Source organism: Schistocerca gregaria, chromosome 6 (assembly GCF_023897955.1).
Source record: "Schistocerca gregaria isolate iqSchGreg1 chromosome 6, iqSchGreg1.2, whole genome shotgun sequence".
NCBI lineage: Eukaryota > Metazoa > Arthropoda > Insecta > Orthoptera > Acrididae > Schistocerca > Schistocerca gregaria.
Genome location: NC_064925.1, coordinates 214,335,166 through 214,357,099, shown reverse-complemented (window position 1 = coordinate 214,357,099; position 21,934 = coordinate 214,335,166). Strand labels below are relative to the sequence as shown.

General features: G+C 37.8%; 1 protein-coding gene across 2 annotated transcripts in view; it reads left to right on the top strand.

Annotated features, from left to right (window-relative positions):
• The window catches only part of LOC126277949 (terminal nucleotidyltransferase 4B-like), a 48,452-nt gene extending 32,476 nt beyond the window's left edge, over positions 1 to 15,976 (top strand). For both annotated transcript variants that reach the window (XM_049977547.1, XM_049977546.1), the window contains exons 8-9: positions 14,025 to 14,217; positions 14,425 to 15,976. In XM_049977547.1, the coding sequence (XP_049833504.1) occupies positions 14,025 to 14,217; positions 14,425 to 14,657 (426 nt within the window). In that variant the 3' untranslated portion in view covers positions 14,658 to 15,976. The remainder of the gene's footprint in view (positions 1 to 14,024; positions 14,218 to 14,424) is intronic.
• Positions 15,977 to 21,934: the final 5,958 nt, after the last annotated feature.

Genomic DNA, 21,934 nt, shown 5'->3' with positions numbered 1-21,934 from the left:
GTATCAATTGTGAAGGAGCGTATTTTGAAGGAGATGATGCACAATATGTAGAGGGTGAGGATAGAAAAATTTTGTGGACAAAGTTCCTGAATTTTTTGAACAGATCTCATAGTATATGTATGTGAAAACTCAACAAATATTGTGATCAGCCTAATCTTCACTAAATTTAGGGGTAGCACCTTTTCCCTCCAGCCCCTTGAATTGTGAGCTGGAGCTATCAAGCGTACATTATTCAGAAATGTGTAGTTGCAGAACTTCTTTGAAGCTTGAGTTAAAACCTGAAATTAATATTAATTTCATGTTCTGGTTCATGATCAGAAGAATATTTCCACACTTCTGCATCTTGAAACTACCAAGAAATTATTGCTAGCTCTCGTAACATTTAGAAAAGGAAACTTTTTGTTCCGAACCTATAGCCACGTTTTAAAAGTATATCAGCTGAACATAAAAACAGACATACAGACTGTAGCAATTGTAAGCAGATATTAACAAGTAGCTCAAGAAAAACCTGGTTCTTGTAAGAGCTTGAAAGGTATGGTGAACCCACTGTTTCTTTTCAAATATTCTTCAAAACTCTCCTTTCCATATTACAGACATAGACCAGAAAATAATATCGTCACTGAATATGCATTTAGCAGTGCTTACTTTGTAAGCTGGCATTTGCATAGATTGCCTGTATTTATTATAGAATTCCTGCAAATTACAACATTCAATTTGTAAAATTGAACAGGGAAATGAAAACTTTGTCCTTTCGTTGAACTGCTTTCTCTAAATACTGTTCTCTCTCTCTCTCTCTCTCTCTCTCTCTCTCTCTCTCTCTCTCTCGTTCAAACTGTAAATATATTGTTGATATAAAATGTGTTCCACGGGTGATGGACGTGCACACATGCAGTTGTGTACTAAGACACAGTGTGACAATCTGAGATTACCTTTATGACAGCAGATATCCAAAATAATGTCGCTGTTGGGTAAGACCAGTCTGAAACATTCTAAATGTGATGTCAAACATTTAAAAAATTCCAGCTACCTAAGTTATTCGAATCTCTAGCCAAATAGTGACAAGCTAAACGTAAAGCGAATTGGAAGTTTTTTGTGCGACTTAATCGTATACACCTACCAAAGCTAAAAACGTATTGATGTAGACCACATTGTAGAATGACGTGGTTAGTTATCTAAAAAGCATTATAATATTCTTGTACACACTTGAGAATAAAGGTTGGGATATTGTCATGATTAGAATAAACACGACATTATTCATTCATTGTTAGTTCTCTGAAAAGCTAACAGTTAGTTGTGGCATCAAGCAACAGTGTCTGAATTTGTCTGTCAGTGCACTATCACTGTTTTCATAAGGTCAGTACAGTCCTGTGAGCAGATGCTGCTGACACGCCAGTTTGAGATGCTACATTTAAAAAATAACGGCTCCAGTAACTTGAATTTCCTTCACCAGAACAAGGTTATTATAGATGATGGAGGTGATTTCACAGATTTGATGTAGCTATAGTATTTGACACACACACACACACACACACACACACACACACACACAGAGAGAGAGAGAGAGAGAGAGAGAGAGAGAGAGAGAGAGAGAGAGAGAGAGAGAGAGAGAGAGAGGGGGGGGGGGGGGGGGGGGGATTCAGTTTTATGTTGCAAGTGCCTCATATGTGGGCATAGATAAGAAGTTGATTATAAAGTTACTATTCCCACATTTGGCACACCATGTGCCTGCCTTCCATCTAACCCCCTACAAAAAAAATTGCATGTGGTTATTGTGGTTAGGTCAGAAGAGTGTGGAGGCCATTTCATGGATTGCTGATCACCAACCCCCACTATGACCCATTCATCAGTTTCTCAACTTTGTGTTTGAGAATCACAAACATCATGATGGAAGTGGGCTGGAACACTAACCTGTTGGTAGATGAAGTCCACACTGTCAGTCTCCAGTTGTGATGTAAGCCAGTTTTCCATCACATCTAAATACACATGCCCTGTAATGGCCTTTCCACAGAAGAAAAAGAGACCACAAACTTCTAAGAGTGAGGCTGCACAGAATGCATTAACTTTTTGGTAAGTCTCGAATGTCCTGTACGATAGTGTGAGGGCTCGCTGTCACCGGGATTCACACACTGTGCCTGTTAATTATGTTGTTCACAAAAATTGTTGCTTTCACTGAAAATGAACTTCCCCCGTAACCCATCCTCTTCCATAAGTTGTTGCAACTGTGCTTAAAATTCAAAGCAGATTACTTGGCTTGCAGCAGTTGCAAGCTGTAGGCTTCAGCTTCAATTGTTTCCTTAAGATCTTCCAAACGGTTTGTTATCGTATGTTCAAGACTTTGCTTGCTGAGTTTCTTAGATTTCTGTGGGCTATGTGCGAAACTCAGCCATACGCAATCAGCTGTTTCTTCAGTCACTGCAGGCCAACTGTTGCTTTCCCATTGAAGATGTATCCTGAAGCTTTAAATTGCACGTACAATCACCAAATTGAGTTCTGCTGCTTTCATATAGCAGAAATCTGAAATGTAGCTGTAACAGTAGAAAACTTCTTTGGTTTTTCTGTAAGACAGTTGAGTCTTATACTACAGTAATCGGTGTAACTACTGTCAATTTACAGAATCACACTAAAAATTCAATGATCCTTCACGTATGCCATAGTGGACAGAAATAGCACATAACAACAAATGAGAAAAAGTATTAACAATGACAAAGAAAACAGTGCACAGTACACATCAATACTTAGTGTTCATCTTTTAGTTAGTGGGCATTATCTTTGAACTGGCTAAAATCTGTGTTGTCTTGGGAAGTCGCAGCATGTGTGTGCAGATATGTAGTTGGAATTTCGAAAAAATATTAGGATTACATGTTGTCTTCTTTCCTTTACTGCAGTCAGTTACAGAAATTACATAGGTTAATACCATCGTTTCCAGCTGTAATATGTCTTATTTAGATCATACACATCTTGCTTTATTTTAAGCATCTTTATTGGTCACATCTTTTCGCTTCAGACTTCATTCTTAATGTTCTTACACAAGTATGCTGGCTTTTTGTGCATAGCTCTTTCATGTACATAAAATAAATTCTTTTTTTATATTGTGTTGGTCAGCTGCCATCTCAGAGTACATGATAATGATACGGCAGCTGACAAGCACTGTATAAAAACATAAATGTATTTTGTGTGTAGAAAAATGTTATGAATGAAGTAAGACAAATAAACCTGACCACTGGAAACGTTTCGAAATCAAATGTCACTGGTCTAAATAAGGCTTCTGTTACAGTTGCAAGTGACAGTAGTAAACTACATAACTTGTATTTCAAGGTTTGTTGGTCTTCGTACTTTTATTAGACATCTGTGTTTTTAAATTTTAATATACAGATGAAACTTCAACTGAATACTTTTTGTCACAAAAAAGTTGAAAAGGCGTTATAGTATTCAAATACATAAACAGGCATGATTTTTCTCTTTAAATTTCTTTCGCAACCAGTTTACGTAACAAAAAAAAAGTTACAAACAAAATTTAGTGGTTACAGTGATAAAAATTGAAACATGAATACACAGAGTCCTTGGACTGCTATGCTCAGATTAATTTCCTGGTGTAACCAGGAAAACCATTGGTAACAACACAATTTTTGAACATAGCATGATAAATGTATGCATCAGCTTATCTTCAAAAAAAAGTCTAGAATTACTACGATTTTTAGTTGTCATCAAATACTTCATTTTCATCATATGTAGCCTCACAAGGCATTGCAAATCATTTGCTCCAAATATTTCTCCTGTTTACTGCACATTTTGAATACAAAACCATATGAAATAGACAGAGCTTGAATGTCAGTTAATGGTTGTAAAGCAAAATCAGTAACAAAGGTTTCAAAAATGACAAATTTTTCCAGTGATGCCATTTCTGCCACCAAGCAGTCACAAAGTCTGTTGACCTCACAGATGTTTGTAGGACTGTAAATATATGGTGAACACCATGGAAAATCTTTGTAACTGGTGTGATATAATATTACAGTAGTTACTCATTCCCATTTCCCGCAATCACCGTAATATTAAGACAGCTGCATGCTAAGTGCTAATTGATAAGTCATATGCAAGAACTGAACTATGGTCTGTAGAATAATGTAGTGATTGGAACCTGACTACAGGATGTTCGTTCCTGCACCATGTTGGATGCATCCAGATTTTTTTTGAAAATGACAGCGGTTATTCTTTGTTTATTGAAAATGCCAACATCCTGAGTAAAAATTTGTATTATCATTAAACATATATTTCACCATTTCCATTCATATTTTGATTGGATCACTCGGTAAAAAATTTGCCGTTTGGTTATTGTTAAGTTTGTTATGTATTTCTTCTGAGATGTTTACCCTCCTCAGGTACATAGATTTCACTTGCCGTTAAGCTCCTTTTGTCTTCATTTAGTGTTGAAGTTGAAATATAGTCTTTAATTTTTCTCCTTTTGAGTGTTTTTCTTGTTTTACTTGCTCATTCATAGTTGTAAAAAAAAAAATCACCTATTTGTTCCTGTCGAATGTCCAGTTGGTCTCTGGTGAAGTGATGGTTGGTCTTCTCCTCATGCCTTTTATGTAACTGTTTTAATAGTCACTGAAATCCATTTCTTGCTTGTCCTTATTGCAGTTGCTCTTGTTTCCTTTCCAGAGCCATCCAATGTTCCCAATATCATTTTCGATATTGTAAGAAAGAAACTCTTAAAAACTTCAGATGGGTAAATAATTCAGCACAGACAAGACTCATAACTGTTTAACCAACCCAGATTTGAACTATAGCATCCACTTGAAATGAGGTGTATCACAGCATTTCTTGTGCACCAGGTGTTGGCAGTACAACATACAATGATAAGTAGGGTTACAACATCAGCTGTTTAAGTTGACTTTCATGTGAGAGTAGTGTTTGGATGACCATGTTGTTATTTTCATTTCCATTGTGTGTGTCATTTCATATTGTAGTTTCGTAATTTAAAGCAACTTACACTCCCTTCATTAAAGTGAACTACTTCTGTTAATGTTTGTACGCACTCTGTATACAATAATAGTTTGTCAAACTTTCTATATTTGTCAATTATTGGACCATATACGGCACTGTTAAATGTGTTTGTCAAACTGTGTGATGGTAGATTTGGCAATATGGTGAATATTGTGTATTTTGATGTTCTGCTGCACATGTTGAGTGAAACAGCTTTATTATAATCTATCTCACCATATCATAAGGTACAGAGACCGTGATAAAGGATAAAAACAAAACAGCACTAACAATTGCCAAAATGTAGAGGTGTCAATATTCTGTGCTTATCATAAAAGTGGGAGTACAATAAAATAAAAAATTGCATCCATCCAGTTCTTCATAGATGATGTATACAAGCTGAGGCACTTCAGACATTCATGAATTACTTTAGTAACAGAAGAAAATCTTTCAGGTAGAGGAGATACGACAGTTACGTTTTCTATTTTAAATACACTCCTGGAAATGGAAAAAAGAACACATTGACACAGGTGTGTCAGACCCACCATACTTGCTCCGGACACTGCGAGAGGGCTGTACAAGCAATGATCACACGCATGTCACAGCGGACATACCAGGAACCGCAGTGTTGGTCGTCGAATGGCGCTAGCTGCGCAGCATTTGTGCACTGCCGCCGTCAGTGTCAGCCAGTTTGCCGTGGCATACGGAGCTCCATCGCAGTCTTCAACACTGGAAGCATGCCGCGACAGCGTGGACGTGAACCCTATGCGCAGTTGACGGACTTTGAGCGAGGGCATATAGTGGGTATGCGGGAGGCCGGGTGGACGTACCGCCGAATTGCTCAACACGTGGGGCGTGAGGTCTCAACAGTACATCGATGTTGTCGCCAGTGGTCGGCGGAAGGTGCACGTGCCCGTCGACCTGGGACCGGCCCGCATCGACGCACGGATGCACGCCAAGACCGTAGGATCCTACGCAGTGCCGTAGGGGACCGCACCGCCACTTCCCAGCAAATTAGGGACACTGTTGCTCCTGGGGTATCGGTGAGGACCATTCGCAACCGTCTCCATGAAGCTGGGCTACGGTCCCGCACACCGTTAGGCCATCTTCCGCTCACGCCCCAACATCGTGCAGCCCGCCTCCAGTGGTTTCGCGACAGGCATGAATGGAGGGACGAATGGAGACGTGTCGTCTTCAGCGATGAGAGTCGCTTCTGCCTTGGTGCCAATGATGGTCGTATGCTTGTTTGGCGCCGTGCAGGTGAGCGCCACAATCGGGGCTGCATACGACCGAGGCACACAGGGCCAACACCCGGCATCGTGGTGTGGGGAGCGATCTCCTACACTGGCCGTACACCTCTGGTGATCGTCGAGGGGACACTGAACAGTGCACGGTACATCCAAACTATCATCGAACCCATCGTTCTACCATTCCTAGACCGGCAAGGGAACTTGCTGTTCCAACAGGACAATGCACGTCCGCATGTATCCCGTGCCACCCAACGTGCTCTAGAAGGTGTAAGTCAACTACCCTGGCCAGCAAGATCTCCAGATCTGTCCCCCATTGAGCACGAACGCTGGTCCAACTGAGGCGCCAGGTGGAAATGGCATGGCAAGCCATTCCACAGGACTATATCCAGCATCTCTACGATTGTCTCCATGGGAGAATAGCAGCCTGCATTGCTGCGAAAGGTGGATATACACTGTACTAGTGCCGACATTGTGCATGCTCTGTTGCCTGTGTCTATGTGCCTGTGGTTGTGTCAGTGTGATCATGTGATGTATCTGACCCCAGGAATGTGTCAATAAAGTTTCCCCTTCCTCGGACAATGAATTCACGGTGTTCTTATTTCAATTTCCAGGAGTGTAGATTCACACGTTCTAGTGTTCATCACTTAATACTTTCATAGATACATAGTGCGTTAGGTCCTGTTACGGTTGGTTATATATGTCTGTTAATTATCTCCCCAGGAGTCTGAGTACGTCTCAAGTGGAGAGGGAAGGCATGCTTTCCAAATTTTTGTGTACTTAAGAGGATGAAAAAAAGGAATTAAATTCTTGTATATTTGGCTGTTGTTGTAAGTTGGCAGCTTCCTGTCTTTTCACTGTTCATGTGAATTTTAAGAAACCATTGTTCCATTAAACTATAAACATATAAAAATTTTTCGAAGATAAAAGAGCAGAAAATAAAGTTACTTTAATTTAAAAAAGTTAGTAATAGAAATAAAGCAGGCAGAATAATCTTCCATGCTACCATGCCCTCAAGAACAATTAAAACCTGTTTAAATCATCCCATGTTCTCTTTAAACTTTTGTGTATTTCACAAAGTGTTTTATTGTACACTCAACAGCAAAAAAAAAAAAATTTGGGCCACTGTAGACAAAACGGCAGAAAAATCAGACCATTTGGCAATAACAGCATAAAAATCAGGCCACGGCAATGACATCAGAGGAAGCGCCATTGATTTGAGAAATGCAAAATATCCATTAGTCTTTCTTCATTCACCTAAGCCCTGAATGTTAAGGATTGCTTACTTTGGGGACAGATTATGGACACGATAATGATAAAATTGCAGCAATAACATCTAGAACCAACAAATAAAAGGCACAGAGGCTATAAAAGTTTTAAGAATGTGCTTTTGAGGGCTCACTATCTACTGTTTAGGCTTAACTAAGAATTAAAGACCAATTTTATAAACAACTTAGTTTTTTTTCCGAAAATTGCTGATCTTCGTCTTTTGCAAGTTGAAATGATAACTTCCTATGTTCTAGAATGAAGATAAATCCAAGTTTGACGAACGTATGGGCTAAAGTTGTAAAGAAGACTATCATGATCTCTCTCTCTCTCTCTCTCTCTCTCTCTCTCTCTCTCTCTCTCTGCATAATGGTTAGAAGAGTGGAGTGGTAATCTGAAGGTTTAGATTTCTAAGCTGCATGTTTCACTTTTTTATAATTTGTACAAATTCAGCAGTATGAAAAAGATTGGGAAATTTTGGACAGTGTTTCGCGAAATTATGAAATAAAGGATGAGAATAACAAATTAGGTGGCCTTCCTGCCACATTATCAGCTTCACTATAGTTCATATATTTGTTCTTGAGGTAGCTAAAGTTTTCACGAGTTTTGATGGGCTCGATTTCCTGTGACTGTCGTATCTTACTTGCCTAGGACATGGTATTGAAAATTTTTTTGCTCAGTTTTTTGACAACATTGTAGGGTTTTAGCTGGGAATTAATCAGTCAGTTAAGTGGAGATTGATAGCTGTGTATGCTAAGACCTGATAGTATGAGTGTGGTATTGTTTTTAACGTCATCTCAGAGGCCGAGATTGGCTGGTGACCCTTGAATAAACTATTGTGGTAATATTAAAGTGCTGGGAGGTGATCTGGGTCTGCTGATGAATTTCTACTGTAGTGGCATAATTGCCTCCTCCAGTAAGTCCCTTATTGCACCGGAATTGCATTGATGCCTACAACTATATTCGTAAGCTGTGAAAGTAAGAAGCCACCTATGATTAGTAAGGGGTGTTCTTTCATTATTTATGGATGAGTGAACATTGAATAAACTAACAGATAGAAGGAACTTCCTTTGATGCCTATATGTTTAATCTGTTCCATTCTCACATCATCTGAAACCATGTCTTGGTGAAGTTACCAAGTACTTGCATAGTGATTTCAGCTGTGGAATTGCTAATATACATATCTTATGTCATTCCCTTATGTTATATTTGTGACCCACAATTTTTTGTTAAGCAAGAGCTTATGAGCGATATTACGAGGAAACAGATGGCTGTTTCCATGACCTATCTCAAAGCCATTGTGCTACATTTACAATAGCATCCAAGCATTTTGACTGCTCTAAGACATGAGAACACACTATACAGTTTTGTACGGGTTAAAGTGAAACTGTTTTGTTTATATACCATTAAGTGTGATAGTTACATTTCTCTGTCACAGGGTTTAGCTGAAACAAAAGATATTTACATAACTCAACATTAAATTAATGCCCAAGAAAGCAATTTACATTCCATCCACATGGGGGGGGGGGGGGGGGGGGGGGCTGATGATCATCTGAAATTATTATTTATCATTACCATAGCAAAGTCAGTCTGCTACAGACGAAATCAATTTGCCTACCTGCTTAACAAATTGTTCATTGCCACTAAGTATTTAATCACATTCTGTATTCACAAAAAAATAATATATTTTAAATATTGTTGGCTGAAGCATAAAAGTGCTGGTATTAATCGGTGTGTAATTCAGGAATTTCATAGGTTTCCACCTACAGATCTAAAATGTACTGAATAAAGGTTATGAGGAAAAGGCTTATGATACAGAAGTTTTCGGAAAATATCCTTGCTGATTTTATTCTTCATTTGCTGTACAAGGCTGCTTTCGCTTAGTTACACCATCTTTTATCTCCATACAAAACTGCTCATCATATGAATCTCCCACCATCAAATCAAGAACTTAAATGTTAAATCACAAAACACATGCTCATCAGCAACACAAGTCACAGAAGTGGCGTCAAATAAAACAACTTTCACCTGGCAGGCGAACAACCCCCATGGCGTCGGGTCTCGCCCAATAAGGCAGTAATTAACATTTGATTTTTTGCACTGAAGGAAGCATAGTATTCTTTACTATATTGGTGTACTGTGTGCAATCAGTAGTTCCTTCAGTTCTGTGAAGTACTCCTGCTTCTGTCACAGAAATCCAACTCCTGCAGGAAACCAATAGCCACCCACTTCTCATTATAGTCACTGCATATTCTTCACAATGTCTTGTCCCTCACGGCCTTTAAATAACTCTTGGACCATCGTTGCTAATGGAAAACACCTTATGTTGCTGAAAATTAAGTTTTCCTATGCTGCATTCAGATGAAACTGTATCAGATGGTATAAAACATTTTCCTTTCAGAGTTACTGTTTCACAGTAGATCTTTGAGTGTGCTGTGCAATTTCTCTCAGCCTTCGGCAAACTGTGTCATTGTAGCTGAAGGAGTTGGTCTCTCGTTGCAGCTGCTTTGCTCTAATGTTCTAGCTCTCTGTCCTCCAGGTGCATTCTCAGTCACTATCCTGCATGAGATAGGAACTCTGTTCATAGTGCTTCTTTGAACATAATCCCTCTGACATCTCTTAGTATTAGCAGGTGGCACAGTATACCTCCTGCCATTATCTCCAGCTGAAAACCTGTCTTCACTCATAGAGATGATTCTGTCTGAAACTGAAAGCTCTGTGAGGAAATGCGACTAACTGTGTACAATATGATTTCTGCTTGCCATTCTTATACTGATATCTGAGGAGGAATAGTTGTCAGCTCGAGGAAGTCAGTCAAAAATTCTGGCCACTTTAGATCTCTCCTTAAGATAGTGTGGCTCCGGTTTGTGGAAGCCATGTGAGCCAAGACACTGACTCTGAGCTAACGAATTCGATTCAGCCCTTGGAATTGATGGTTTTGTCTTGTTTGTGCTTGTCTGTTAGTGTCATTATGTCTGTGGCTCAATCATTTGTGGACTAGTTGTTACGAATCATTTGTGGACTAGTTGTTATGAAACTTGTTTGAATTTTTAACAAATAATCAATAGCTACACTGTAGAGTTGCTAAATGCCAGTAGCTACTATCTGTCACACGTATGTGTCTGAGGCCAGTTTCTTTTAAGACATGTCTAAAGAAGACAAAAAGTTAGTTGGCTGACACCCTGTTGCAATTGAAATTAAGACAGTAAGACAAAGCTCTCTGATTCAAATATGTTCCAAGGCACAGTGATTTTCGTAGTGTTTGTATTGACATTTTGTGTACTTGGTGATTAATATCGATTTCAGTAAAACACAGTGAATGGTTGTTTGACGTAATTACCAAATTTCAGTTCCCAATACACAGGCGACATAGTCCCATAGTCATCTTTGAGGTGAACTTGTTCAGCCTTTGGCGGTAAATGTTTCTGACACTTAAGTAGTGTGGGTTCAGGATACCTAAAAACTGATAATTGTGCCAGATATGTGACACATGCAGGTGGCAATTCACTTACCTGCCTACTGCAGGTGTTTGCTGGATTCTGTGCCACTGCAGCTAGGCTCAGATCATACGACAGCCTGTGTGATCGAAGAAAACTGCTATAAACATCATCAGCTTGACAAGAAAAATAAATATCAGATCAATATGCTACATCTGACGTAAATCCTAAACCCTTCTCACAATACCTCAGTTACAGTCACCCGTACACAATCGGTACCAGGAGCGTAATACAGTTACCGGGAGATGTAGTGTTGGAGCTTAAACTACGACTGAATAACTACATCTAAAATGTCTTCATTTGATTGTAGAAGTTTATTTGTTATGTTTGTTAGTAGCAAGTCGTGTGCTGCATTTGTTCAAAGACATATCCCAATTTCTTCCACTGCTCGCTGTGTCCCATGCTGTTGTTGCCATGATAGTTCACCACATGGTTCATGCTCGTCTCACCATCTTCTTCTTAGTCATCACCAACAAATTTTTGCTTTATGGGCAATTAGTCTGGTGTTGATTTGTTTGTTAATAATCAAAGGGGGGGCATCCACATGACGTATGTTGTACCACAATTTGCATCCAAGACATCAACTGTACATCACGAGAACCTGATTAATATAGCAAACCTCATGGAAAAATGTCATAGAAAGGTTTGTGGAATGATATTTTACATCATCGACATTGCATTGGATCCTGTGCAGGCATTTTAGATGTGGGAATGGAATGAAATATTAATTCAGCACATGTGATGAATGAAATTTGTAGATATATAATACTGCATTGTAATGCAATGTTTTATTAAGTATACCAGCGACAGGAAGATACAATGAATTACAGTTTCTACTGTTTTCATTGTTTCACTATGATGTTTTGTTTGTATTTGACGAACTGTACCAAACTAAAAGCCTATAAACTGCACTCACCCCATCACTCTAGATGCAGACATCTGAGTTCACTCCTCTGTAAAGCTTTGAATTATGAGTAATTTATTTCTAGAAGTCCATTTCATATGTTAAAGTTCATATTTTGTGAGAGGTAAGTGATCCAGTAACATTTTGCTAATGTAATGAAACTACCCCTTTGGAGACACCAAATGCATGTTTGTAGGCACTCAACTTATCGTGACAGCCTTATTTGTTCACTGTCAATCGACGTGTCCCAAAGTAAGCAATGCTTAGTACACAGGGCACAAGTAAATACAGTGACTATCGGGTATCTAACATTTCCTGAATCACACGTGCTTCCCCTGTGTCACATCAGGCCCTAGTCCAGCTTTTTTTACTGCCAATTTTCTCCCATATTGTCTACAGTGACCCAGTTTATCTTCTTCTTCGTCTTCTTTGTGTAGGTTGCTTCTAACAAGAAAATACGTGAAATAAGATTTTCAGTTATTTATGTTAACTGATGTACAGCCAACTTTCAACTCAATGGAAGTGCATAGTCAACTTAGTCTCACATCAGCTGCACTTAGCCACTAAGGACAGTCTTTATCCATCAAATGTAACATACCAAACATTAAAAACATTTGATTGTACCAAACATGGATAGCTAATTTGATGTCTTCCTCACTCCTGTTCTTGCTCTCAGTCCCTAGGAATGGTTTTGTTTCTCCTAAACCTCATAACAGGTGGATCCCCCTAGTGGAATCTGAGTGACCGGCCACTCCTTTTTAACCTTCTAAAACTATTTTTGTACGAATGAACTAATGCTGTATTTGCGTGAATATAGGCCACTACTAAACTTTTGTCAAAAAATTATAAAAGAAAGTAAATCTTGATGCAGGCAGCACTACTAAATTTACCTCGGATTTCAAAATACTCCTAGTATGTACATCATGCAGACACTAAATTATGTTGGCAACCCTACATTATAATTGAACAACCTCAAGTTATCAGATACACACAGACAGATTTCATGAAGATACACAAAAAGATGCTTGTCAGTGGTATGCTGTAGGTAAAGTTTTAACTTAAAACAGTTTGAAAAGTCAGTGTTCATTTTGAGGGCAGAAATGCAAATATCAAGACATGGAATAAGACTTCATTGATTCAGTACCTACAACTGAAATTATTCAAGTTGAAGGCCGCTTAGCACGTAAAAGTCATTTATCAAATGGAATTTAAAGTTTTGTATGGGTAGGTTCGGTGCTCTGTGCAATGAAATCTTTGCAGCATAGAACTTAAATTGCACAAACTGCCTGAAGCTTACGAAAAGATTTCACAAGAAAAAACAGTAAACATACAAAGAAACAAAAGCATTACTGGTGCAGCTTCAAAGGAAAATTTTTTATTTACATTCCCAAAAAGGGAATGTAGACCCAACATTCATCTATTTTGATGTGCCAGATAGCGTTACAGTAAATGATGTTGGGTGCTGAAAAGCAGTGATGCAGCAGTTTCGTTTTTCAAGAACAGCTGCTGTATTTGTGAACAAGATAAAAGTTTTCCACAAGTTTTTGATGGTTTACAAAAGTAAGTGCAATAACTTGTGATAGTATTAATTTCAACTTGCAAGGTAAATGTAGATATCATTTTTTATTGAAGATTTATGATCAGAGAGGAAAACCTTGATTATAGGCTGCACCATCATTTTTCAAGCCAAAATTTAGGCAAAAAGTGCAGCTTGTATTTGTGCAAATACAATAGTTACAGAAGTTAGATATAAAAGTGAAAACACTAATCCTATCAGCAGTATGGAATTCCAAATCCTGGAAGTAAGTACTTGCCGGCCCTTTTGTTTCTTTGTATTTTTATTGTTTTTTCTTCTGAAATTTCTTTTTGGTACAAAACCTTGTTAATAACATGACTACTACATTATGTCTACTTTTACACAATAATATCAAATAGTGTATTATAATGATAGCGCAAATTAAAAAAAATATTTGGGGACGCTTTCAGTTTTGTGCACGAGTGGCACAAAGCCTTAGTCGTCATTTTATGTGCTGGAACAGCAAGTAGTTGTTACACGAAATTTGTATATTAATGTTTGTGAAGCAATTTTTTTCTGCATGTATCCTAAAATCTTTTTGGGTGTGCATGTAGGATTCAGAAAGCAGCAGAAGTTCGTCGAGGCGGGAAGTGACCAGTGTTCAGTACGAAAATCTTCCAAACCATGCAACAGGGTTAGACTTCGAACAGATAGTTGGAGTCGGTCGGAGATATCGTCACCTCTCAAGGGGCATGACGACAACACGGGGCTGGCCCCGCCACACAAGACACTACTCCCCGTCTGCAGGTAAGTTCCTAACACTTTCACGTAAAACACAATTTTTTGTGACTATTTATGTAACTAGTCTTAAGGAACTATAATGTAATCATAATCTCCGATGAAAATGTGTCTGTACATAATTTTCATCATTCACTGAATTCATCTGACATTATAATCTCATTTTTCAGAACTAAAATTTGAGTTCTTAAAATTTTCACACTCTTTTGTTTCCAGTGACAACACAGCAACAACATCGAGTAACACAACAGATGACTTACCATCCCACCGGTGTTCACCAGACAGTAGTGCCATCTCTACAACAACAGCAGCAACAACAGACTGCACCTCCCACGACCAACAACATTCATCGAGGCCGTGCCAGCAAGCGGCGCAAGAGCGGACTTCCTCTACGGAACGGAGCCGTCCCCCCTCCGCCCCCGACCTCAACCGAGCGGTACGCCCGGTGAGGCCCAGTGATGGCGCCCGTCCTCGTGGGTCTACACCTGGCCGACGTGTCCGAATTTTTGCCCGCAGTCGGGCGTCGTGTGTCGCTTGACCTCTCTTCCTCACTTTGCAGCCATGTGCCAAGTGTTGGGCGGAACTAGTTAAAAGTTCTTGCTGTTGGCAGGTGCATTGACTGAGCTCTTGAAGTTGCAAATCTTCTTGCAACACTTTGAGATGCACTTACGTGTGGGGCCACATGTACCCTTGTGTGATTAGACTGTTTTGAACATGATAATCTTCAATAAGTCTTATTTATAAATGACTCGAGGAAAAAAATGTGAGCCATCGTGTACGTGTCTGTGTGAGCGCGTGCTTGAAATGTGTGAATGGGTGAGTATTCTGTGTGGACAGTAACTGAAGAAGACAATTCAGTGTAGTATCGTGAAAACACATTTATATCTGTGTATTTATGAGCTTGTAATTTGTCATGTTCCTTTTCTTCTTTTTCTTTTTTCTTGTTTTGTGAGTATGTATTCCAAGGCGTCTGCACTAGAAACCAACAGACTTGAAATTTCATGACCTAAGGGCTTCAGTGCATTTATTGTAGCAGCACATGTGGTTGTCTTGTCTCTGGCATCTTTGTGATGTCACCAATTGCCTCTTTTTCTGTACCACAACAATTGTTTACCAAAGTTATAAACTGATCTTCTCATGAAACCATAGTTAAAAGTGAACAGCTGAATTTTGGAGCAAGCAGTTCTGTAAATGTGCTTCCAGTAAGTTACATATGTTTGATATTTTTATGTAACATTAATTTTATAGATTATCCCGGTATATGCAAAGGCACAAAAAAATCCCTGATTTTATTTACCAGGACAGTGTATTATTTCTTTACACTAGCTTTCACATGAAAGACACTTCAATTTTTTAGCACTCAAGAAATCATTATAGTTATGGCTGTGTCGCAGTGAATGTGTGCAAACAAGAGCAGTTTATAATCTTTTTACTAATAGCTGTTACAGCTTATTACCACACAATAAAAGTTGTTTAACTTATTTTAAATCCACTGTCATAGCTATTTTATTTAAATCCTTTTAGATTTCCTTCTCGAACTCATCTACATTCAAGGGAGTTAATTATTTTTGTATATATTTTCTCATATAATCAAGGACTGAATGTTTACTTGGACATTTACATAAACTATAAAAAATTAATGGCATAAAACGAAGAAGTCATTTGAATAGAATGTATGTTGTCCTTTTTAATTATGTGTTTTGACATGTTATTACAGTGCTTAACAGGTGAAACTGTCAGACAAATAACAAGAGTGAGCATTAAACCACCTTTGCCTTGCAAAATTTGTTCAAGACAGCCCCCGTTCATATAAAATTTCCACAAATTCTACTATTATGGTCAGCATAAGAAAAATTTTGTAGTATCATCAGAAATGTGTTTAAAAAGTTAATATTGTGAGAGTCATCTGATAGAAATTTTGCTTGCATCCTATATGTCTTAAACATAACTACAGATTTGACTTATTTGGGTGATAGTTTCTTCATGTGTGCTACACTTAGTATCTACACAGGTGGATTTATTTCAGAACCTGTGCATTCACAAAGCCATATTAACCATATGAGGCAATAACGTGGAAAGACGGGGAACTATAATATTACTTATAGAAACTTCATTACAGCATTATAGAGCATTGTAAAAAGATTATAATGAACACAATTAATTATCAGATTGAACTGAAAAGTTTGGTGAAGATTATACTGGGAACAAAAGGAAAAACAGAAAGATGCTGTCCCTAATAAAAAAAAAATCACTGAAAGAAAGTTTTTCCCAGTACAAATTTATATTATTTTCAAGTGGTGCTTTCTTTCCTAAGTATGTCATACTGCTGGAAATCAGTTAAAAGTTCGTCTGTTTTATATCTCCAAATGTCTGGAATTGCAGAAAGGAGGTGAGATACAAGAGGACCAAATTTTAAATTAGCATTACCAACTCAAAGTACAGCTAGTTTCATATTCCATGGATCATTTGTATGATTGCCGGCCACTGTTGCATAGTGGTTCTAGGAGCTTCGGTCTGGAACTGCGCATCTGCAATGGTTGCAGGTTCGAATCCTGCCTCAGGCATGGATGTGTGTGATGTCCTTAGGTTAGTTAGGTTTAAGTAGTTCTAAGTTCTAGGGGACTGCTGACTTCAGATGTTAAGTCCCATAGTGCTCAGAGCCATTTGAACCATTTGTATGATGGATTATAATGTGGAATAAGGTATTTTACAGTCATATTACACATTAATGTGTAAATACGGCTACATACTGACCATTTACTTCCTCAAATACTGTTGTGAGTTACTACTTCGTACCCACTACCTTACGAAAGGGTCACTCCATGTGAAATCAGTCGATGGCTCTTGATATCTCAGATTTTTTTAATTCTCTGTACAGTGGCAGTATTAATTATTTGCGTCAACATACTTAAACTTTGTTGGACCTTTTTCTTTCACCCTCCCCCCCCCCCCCCCTCCCCTCCCCCCGTTATTAATTTTAAAAGTTTCAAGAGTTGTGAAATTTTTGTAAGTTTTGAAACATAAAAATGGCCATCTCAAAAGCTATTTGATTTGAAGACCTACAATTTACACCACTTTATTTAATTTCCTGTAAGCTTTGAAAATATTTACTGCGTGACCAAATTAATAAAAATGCTGTAGTTTTTTAAATGAAAATTTTTTAATTAATAAAATTTCAAAATCAGATTTTAGTTTCTTTATGAATAAATTTTTTTGGACATACACTATTAATATGTGTGCCAAATTCCATGATGGTATACCACTGGGAACGTAGTAACATGATTTTACTGGTAATTGTTGCATTCAGTGTGTAGTGTGTAAGACTCTGACTTACTGCCAAGTTGTAATGGAAACCTCAAATGGCCTTATGGCTGTCAGTCATTATTATTTTTTCTTTAGTAGCAAACATTTTATTACATTATTAGAAATTGTTAATTTAAATTGAAATTCAGGTTTGGTATTTTGCCTTGTTACTCTGAAAATATTTCAGCATACATCATAACATGTGTAATAAAGACTATGAATATATTACTTTAAGTTTGTACACTTAACCTTAGGTTTACTCAATTTTTTTTCCTAAGTTTCTGGCTTGCACAAAGATATGTTATCATTTTTTTCCCAAGCATTTGTGTGCCATCATCATCATCATCATCATCATCATCATCATCATTACAATAAAACTTTCACTTACAGACTTGGTCTTGCAGACAAGGACTGTCCAGGCATATGATCAAGAGTAGTGTTGTGCCTTTTTGCCACTTTTTTTTCTTCCTTGCAATGAAGTTGCTTACTTCATACTTGTTTTTCGATACATGTACACATTCAACTGTGGGTAGGAAGCCAACCAAAATTTTTCTCATTACAGTAGAAACTAAAAATTTGCCTTGAAACTGTACAATAACTTGGGCTTGTGGATCATAAAAGACCTGTTTTATTTTTACTAATTTCTCCATGGAAGAAAATTTTAAGTTTGCGTGTAACATTTTTGGTATATTCTTTGCAATATTTGTTTTACCTGATTCTTCTTCTTCTTCTTCTTCTTCCTCTTCCTCTTCTTCCATTGGCACTACATCCCGGAGTAGGACTTGGCCTCCTTATTTTAGCTGATACAGTTCATTTTTATTACTGTGGACTCCGCTGTCAGTTACAGGCATTCAACAAATGCAAGCCTTCTTAGACATCCATAAACTTGTGGGTCATCAGACCACCTACAACTCAATTGCATTTTCCCAGAAGATTCTTTGTGTTCAATTATTAGCAATTCAGATTTTCTTTCTTTAGTTAATTTAGTTTATATAATATGCAGATTTTCATTCTTTCTTAGTACCTAAGGTCATGTCCCCATTTCCCACTACAGTGCTTTTCTAATCTCTATTGAAGTGAGTTACTGTCAATAGAAGTGAGTTTTATTTATATATATATATATATATATATATATATATATATATATATATATATATATATATATATATATATATATATATATATATATATATATATATATATTTGTTGCTCTGTAAAAATGAGCAACAACTAAATTAAGTTTTATAAAATGGTGATACTTAGCTTAAAATGCATTACATTATTTATGTTAATTGTTATATGGCATCATTTTGTACATTTTGAGAATGATGAACCGAAACATTCTCAATTAGTATTCAGAAGTTTCATTTAACCACGGGATGAACATAATAAAACCAACAAACTGCTGGGACAGATTACTGACTGGAAATGGAGCAAAGAAGGTCCTGTGAACATGAGTCCAGAAATGTATCGTTACCAAGTAGGTGACACTGACAAATGACAGTTCGTCTGACCACATGCCATGTGTTCCATGTGTGTTGTAGGCTGAGAGATTGATGCAGCATACTGCAAGCAACAGAACGGTTCATCGGTAAAGAGGACTGATGATATAAATCCCATAATTGTGATGGTATGGTGCAAAAACCATCGATAAAATCCTTGCCATGGAGGGAAATGTTCTGCTGCTGATTGTTGCATGTGGTAGTGATAGTAGCAGTTGTCATGCAGGAAAATGTAATCATACTTTGGCCTATGCCATGTTGGCGGGCCACTTGGCTTGGTGCTTGTACTAAAGTTCGTCTCAAAATCCTGTAGAACACTGTCCTCCAGATACAGTGAATATGCAATCTACAGGCTCCCTGCATGTTTGTGTATCTGAAATAACCCATGATCACGCAAACGTCCAAAAACAACTTGAAATATTGTGCAATGTTGTTGGTGTCTGTGAGGGTATGTGTTTTAATATAGCTGTGCTGCTTCTCGACCGTTTCATATTAGCTTGGCCATAAACAAACACAATCTTAGCTTGTCCCCGACATGAATACCAGACCATTAGTGCTGCTTACAGTATGCTGTGTCAGTCACACAGCCTGCAATACAGAAAGAACACACTGCACATGGTCAGAGCAAATTTCATTCATCAGCGCCGTCTACCATGGCAAGATGCATTTCCTTACACATGATCATAGGACCTTTTTTTTCTCAATTTCCATTAAGGAATCTGTCCTTGTAGTTTGTTGATTTTTATTATTGTTAACCTAGTATAGTTCTGTTAACCATCCTGAGAATCTTTACAGTTGGCAGTGCAAATTGAATAAAATTTAATTCAGGATGTTCACTTTGGAATACTATTATTAAACCATGCACACACATTAACATTATGCATTTTTTCAACATAAATTCCAATTTTAAGAGTTTAAGTTTGGTTTGCGGAAATTTAGCATTTTTTTATAAATGTGGTCAAGCAGCAAGTAATTTAAACCTTGTAAGAAATTAAATAAAATGGTACAAATTTGACCTCTGTTAGTCACAGCTTTTGAGATACTGGCACTTGAAGGTGTCAAAATGCATCACAAATAGCGCAATTTTAGGAACTTTAAAATTAATAACTCAAAAATGAAATGTCCAAAATATCTAATTTTGGATTCTACCTTACTTTGATAAGCAGAATTAAGAGACAAAAAATAAAACCATTCTAAACCAATAACATTCAGATTTATTTTTTTATTGTCTGATTTCACACAGAATGACCTAAAAGTTGAAAATTCTTCTATGGAATAGTAGTAGTTGTCAATGAGAACCTTCTTGAGTTTGTCTCCAAATCTAACTTTGCTGTATATAACACTTTGTGCATCATTGGGTAAAACTTTAAAATTTTGGTGGGAGCATTGTTTACACCTTTTTGTGCTAAAGACAATCTTATTCTGGTATTGTAATTATGTACTTCATTCTTCCTTTTAAAATGCAGTGGATTATTTCAAAATTAACAAAATGTTCCAGGCTGTTATGCCATGGTTGAATGGATTTCACATTTAAACCCAACGTTTTGACCCTATCTGCGGACATTTTCGACAGGCCTTGTAGCTTCTTGAAGTATGTGATTCACACCTCGGCTTGCTACTGGTTGCAGCAAAATTCCACTTACCTGTGTTCCTGCAGAGTGGTGTGACATCACATGTTCTGAATACTAAAGTGCAATTAGCCATTCTCTATTCGTCATCTGCTATAGCTGTCACCCCATAGTGGAAGACTAGTACACATTTTCTCCAATGCCAGAATCCAAATTCCAATCAATTTCATGCCCTCCTACTTCCAGGTATGTGCCTGAGTTGTTTCAGAATCTCTCTGGCCTCTTTATATAGCCTTTCATGGTGTTTGCTTGTGGGTGGCAGTGCTTAAGGACTGTGAAACTGAATATGGTAGTTTCCTGGCTGCAATGCATGTTCTGCAGTGGCTTATCTCCGTCTTTCCTCTTTCCCCCTCCTCCCCCCCCCTCTTCTACAATTACCTTTGTGCTCTTATCCTACGAATTCCTGCCTTTCCCATTTGTTTGTAGTCATCCTTCACCAGTTTTAGTTGATTGTGTATCATTCGGTGTGTCTGTAGGTTACCATAATGTGTTTTTATTAACCACAATTTTCCCAGTGGAGTCAGTAATGAAAGGCAGGAACCTTTAGATTTCACAAGCGCTTGTGCATCACTCCAATTATTGTTCAGTGATCTTAATGATCTTTTTTCACCTCAACAAATGATCAGTCATTCTTGAGCAATTTATTGGAGAGCTATTTTAATTCCACTTGGTTCACAGATGTTGCTTGCTCTATCCACCAACATTTTTATGGTGGCTTGCTTTTGTTGTGAGTGGCGGTTCAAATACCGGTGAAAGTAATGGTCTGTGTGTGTCGATTTTTGGTAAATTGTATGACCTAAGCTGCTAGCTTTCTTCGTGAAAATTAGCATGTCAAGAAGATGCGTACCAGTCTTTCAACAACATGATGTGACAGCAACAGTGGACAATGACAGTCGACAGTGACCAGTTGCTCTCAAGTATTCAAAACAATTTGATGTCATGCCACTTCGCAGGAGCATGCCTAAATGGAATTTTGCTGCAGCCAGTAGCAAACCAGAGTGTGAAACGGACACTCGAAGCTTCAGTACCCCTTAAAAATGTCCTCTGCACATGGGGCGAAACAATGGGTTTAAATGTGAAATCTATTCAAACATGGCATAGTAGCCCAGCATTTTTATTGTAGCATTTCCAGCCATGAAAGTTTACATTTTGCAAGTAGGTAATTTTTTAAAAATTAAATATTTCATGAGGGAGTAAATACACTGGGGGGGGGGGGGGCGTATTCAAAATGTGTACCTTTTTAGCAAGTTGACTGCTAAAAGGCCACTGTCAGCCACTATCTACAAGATAGTC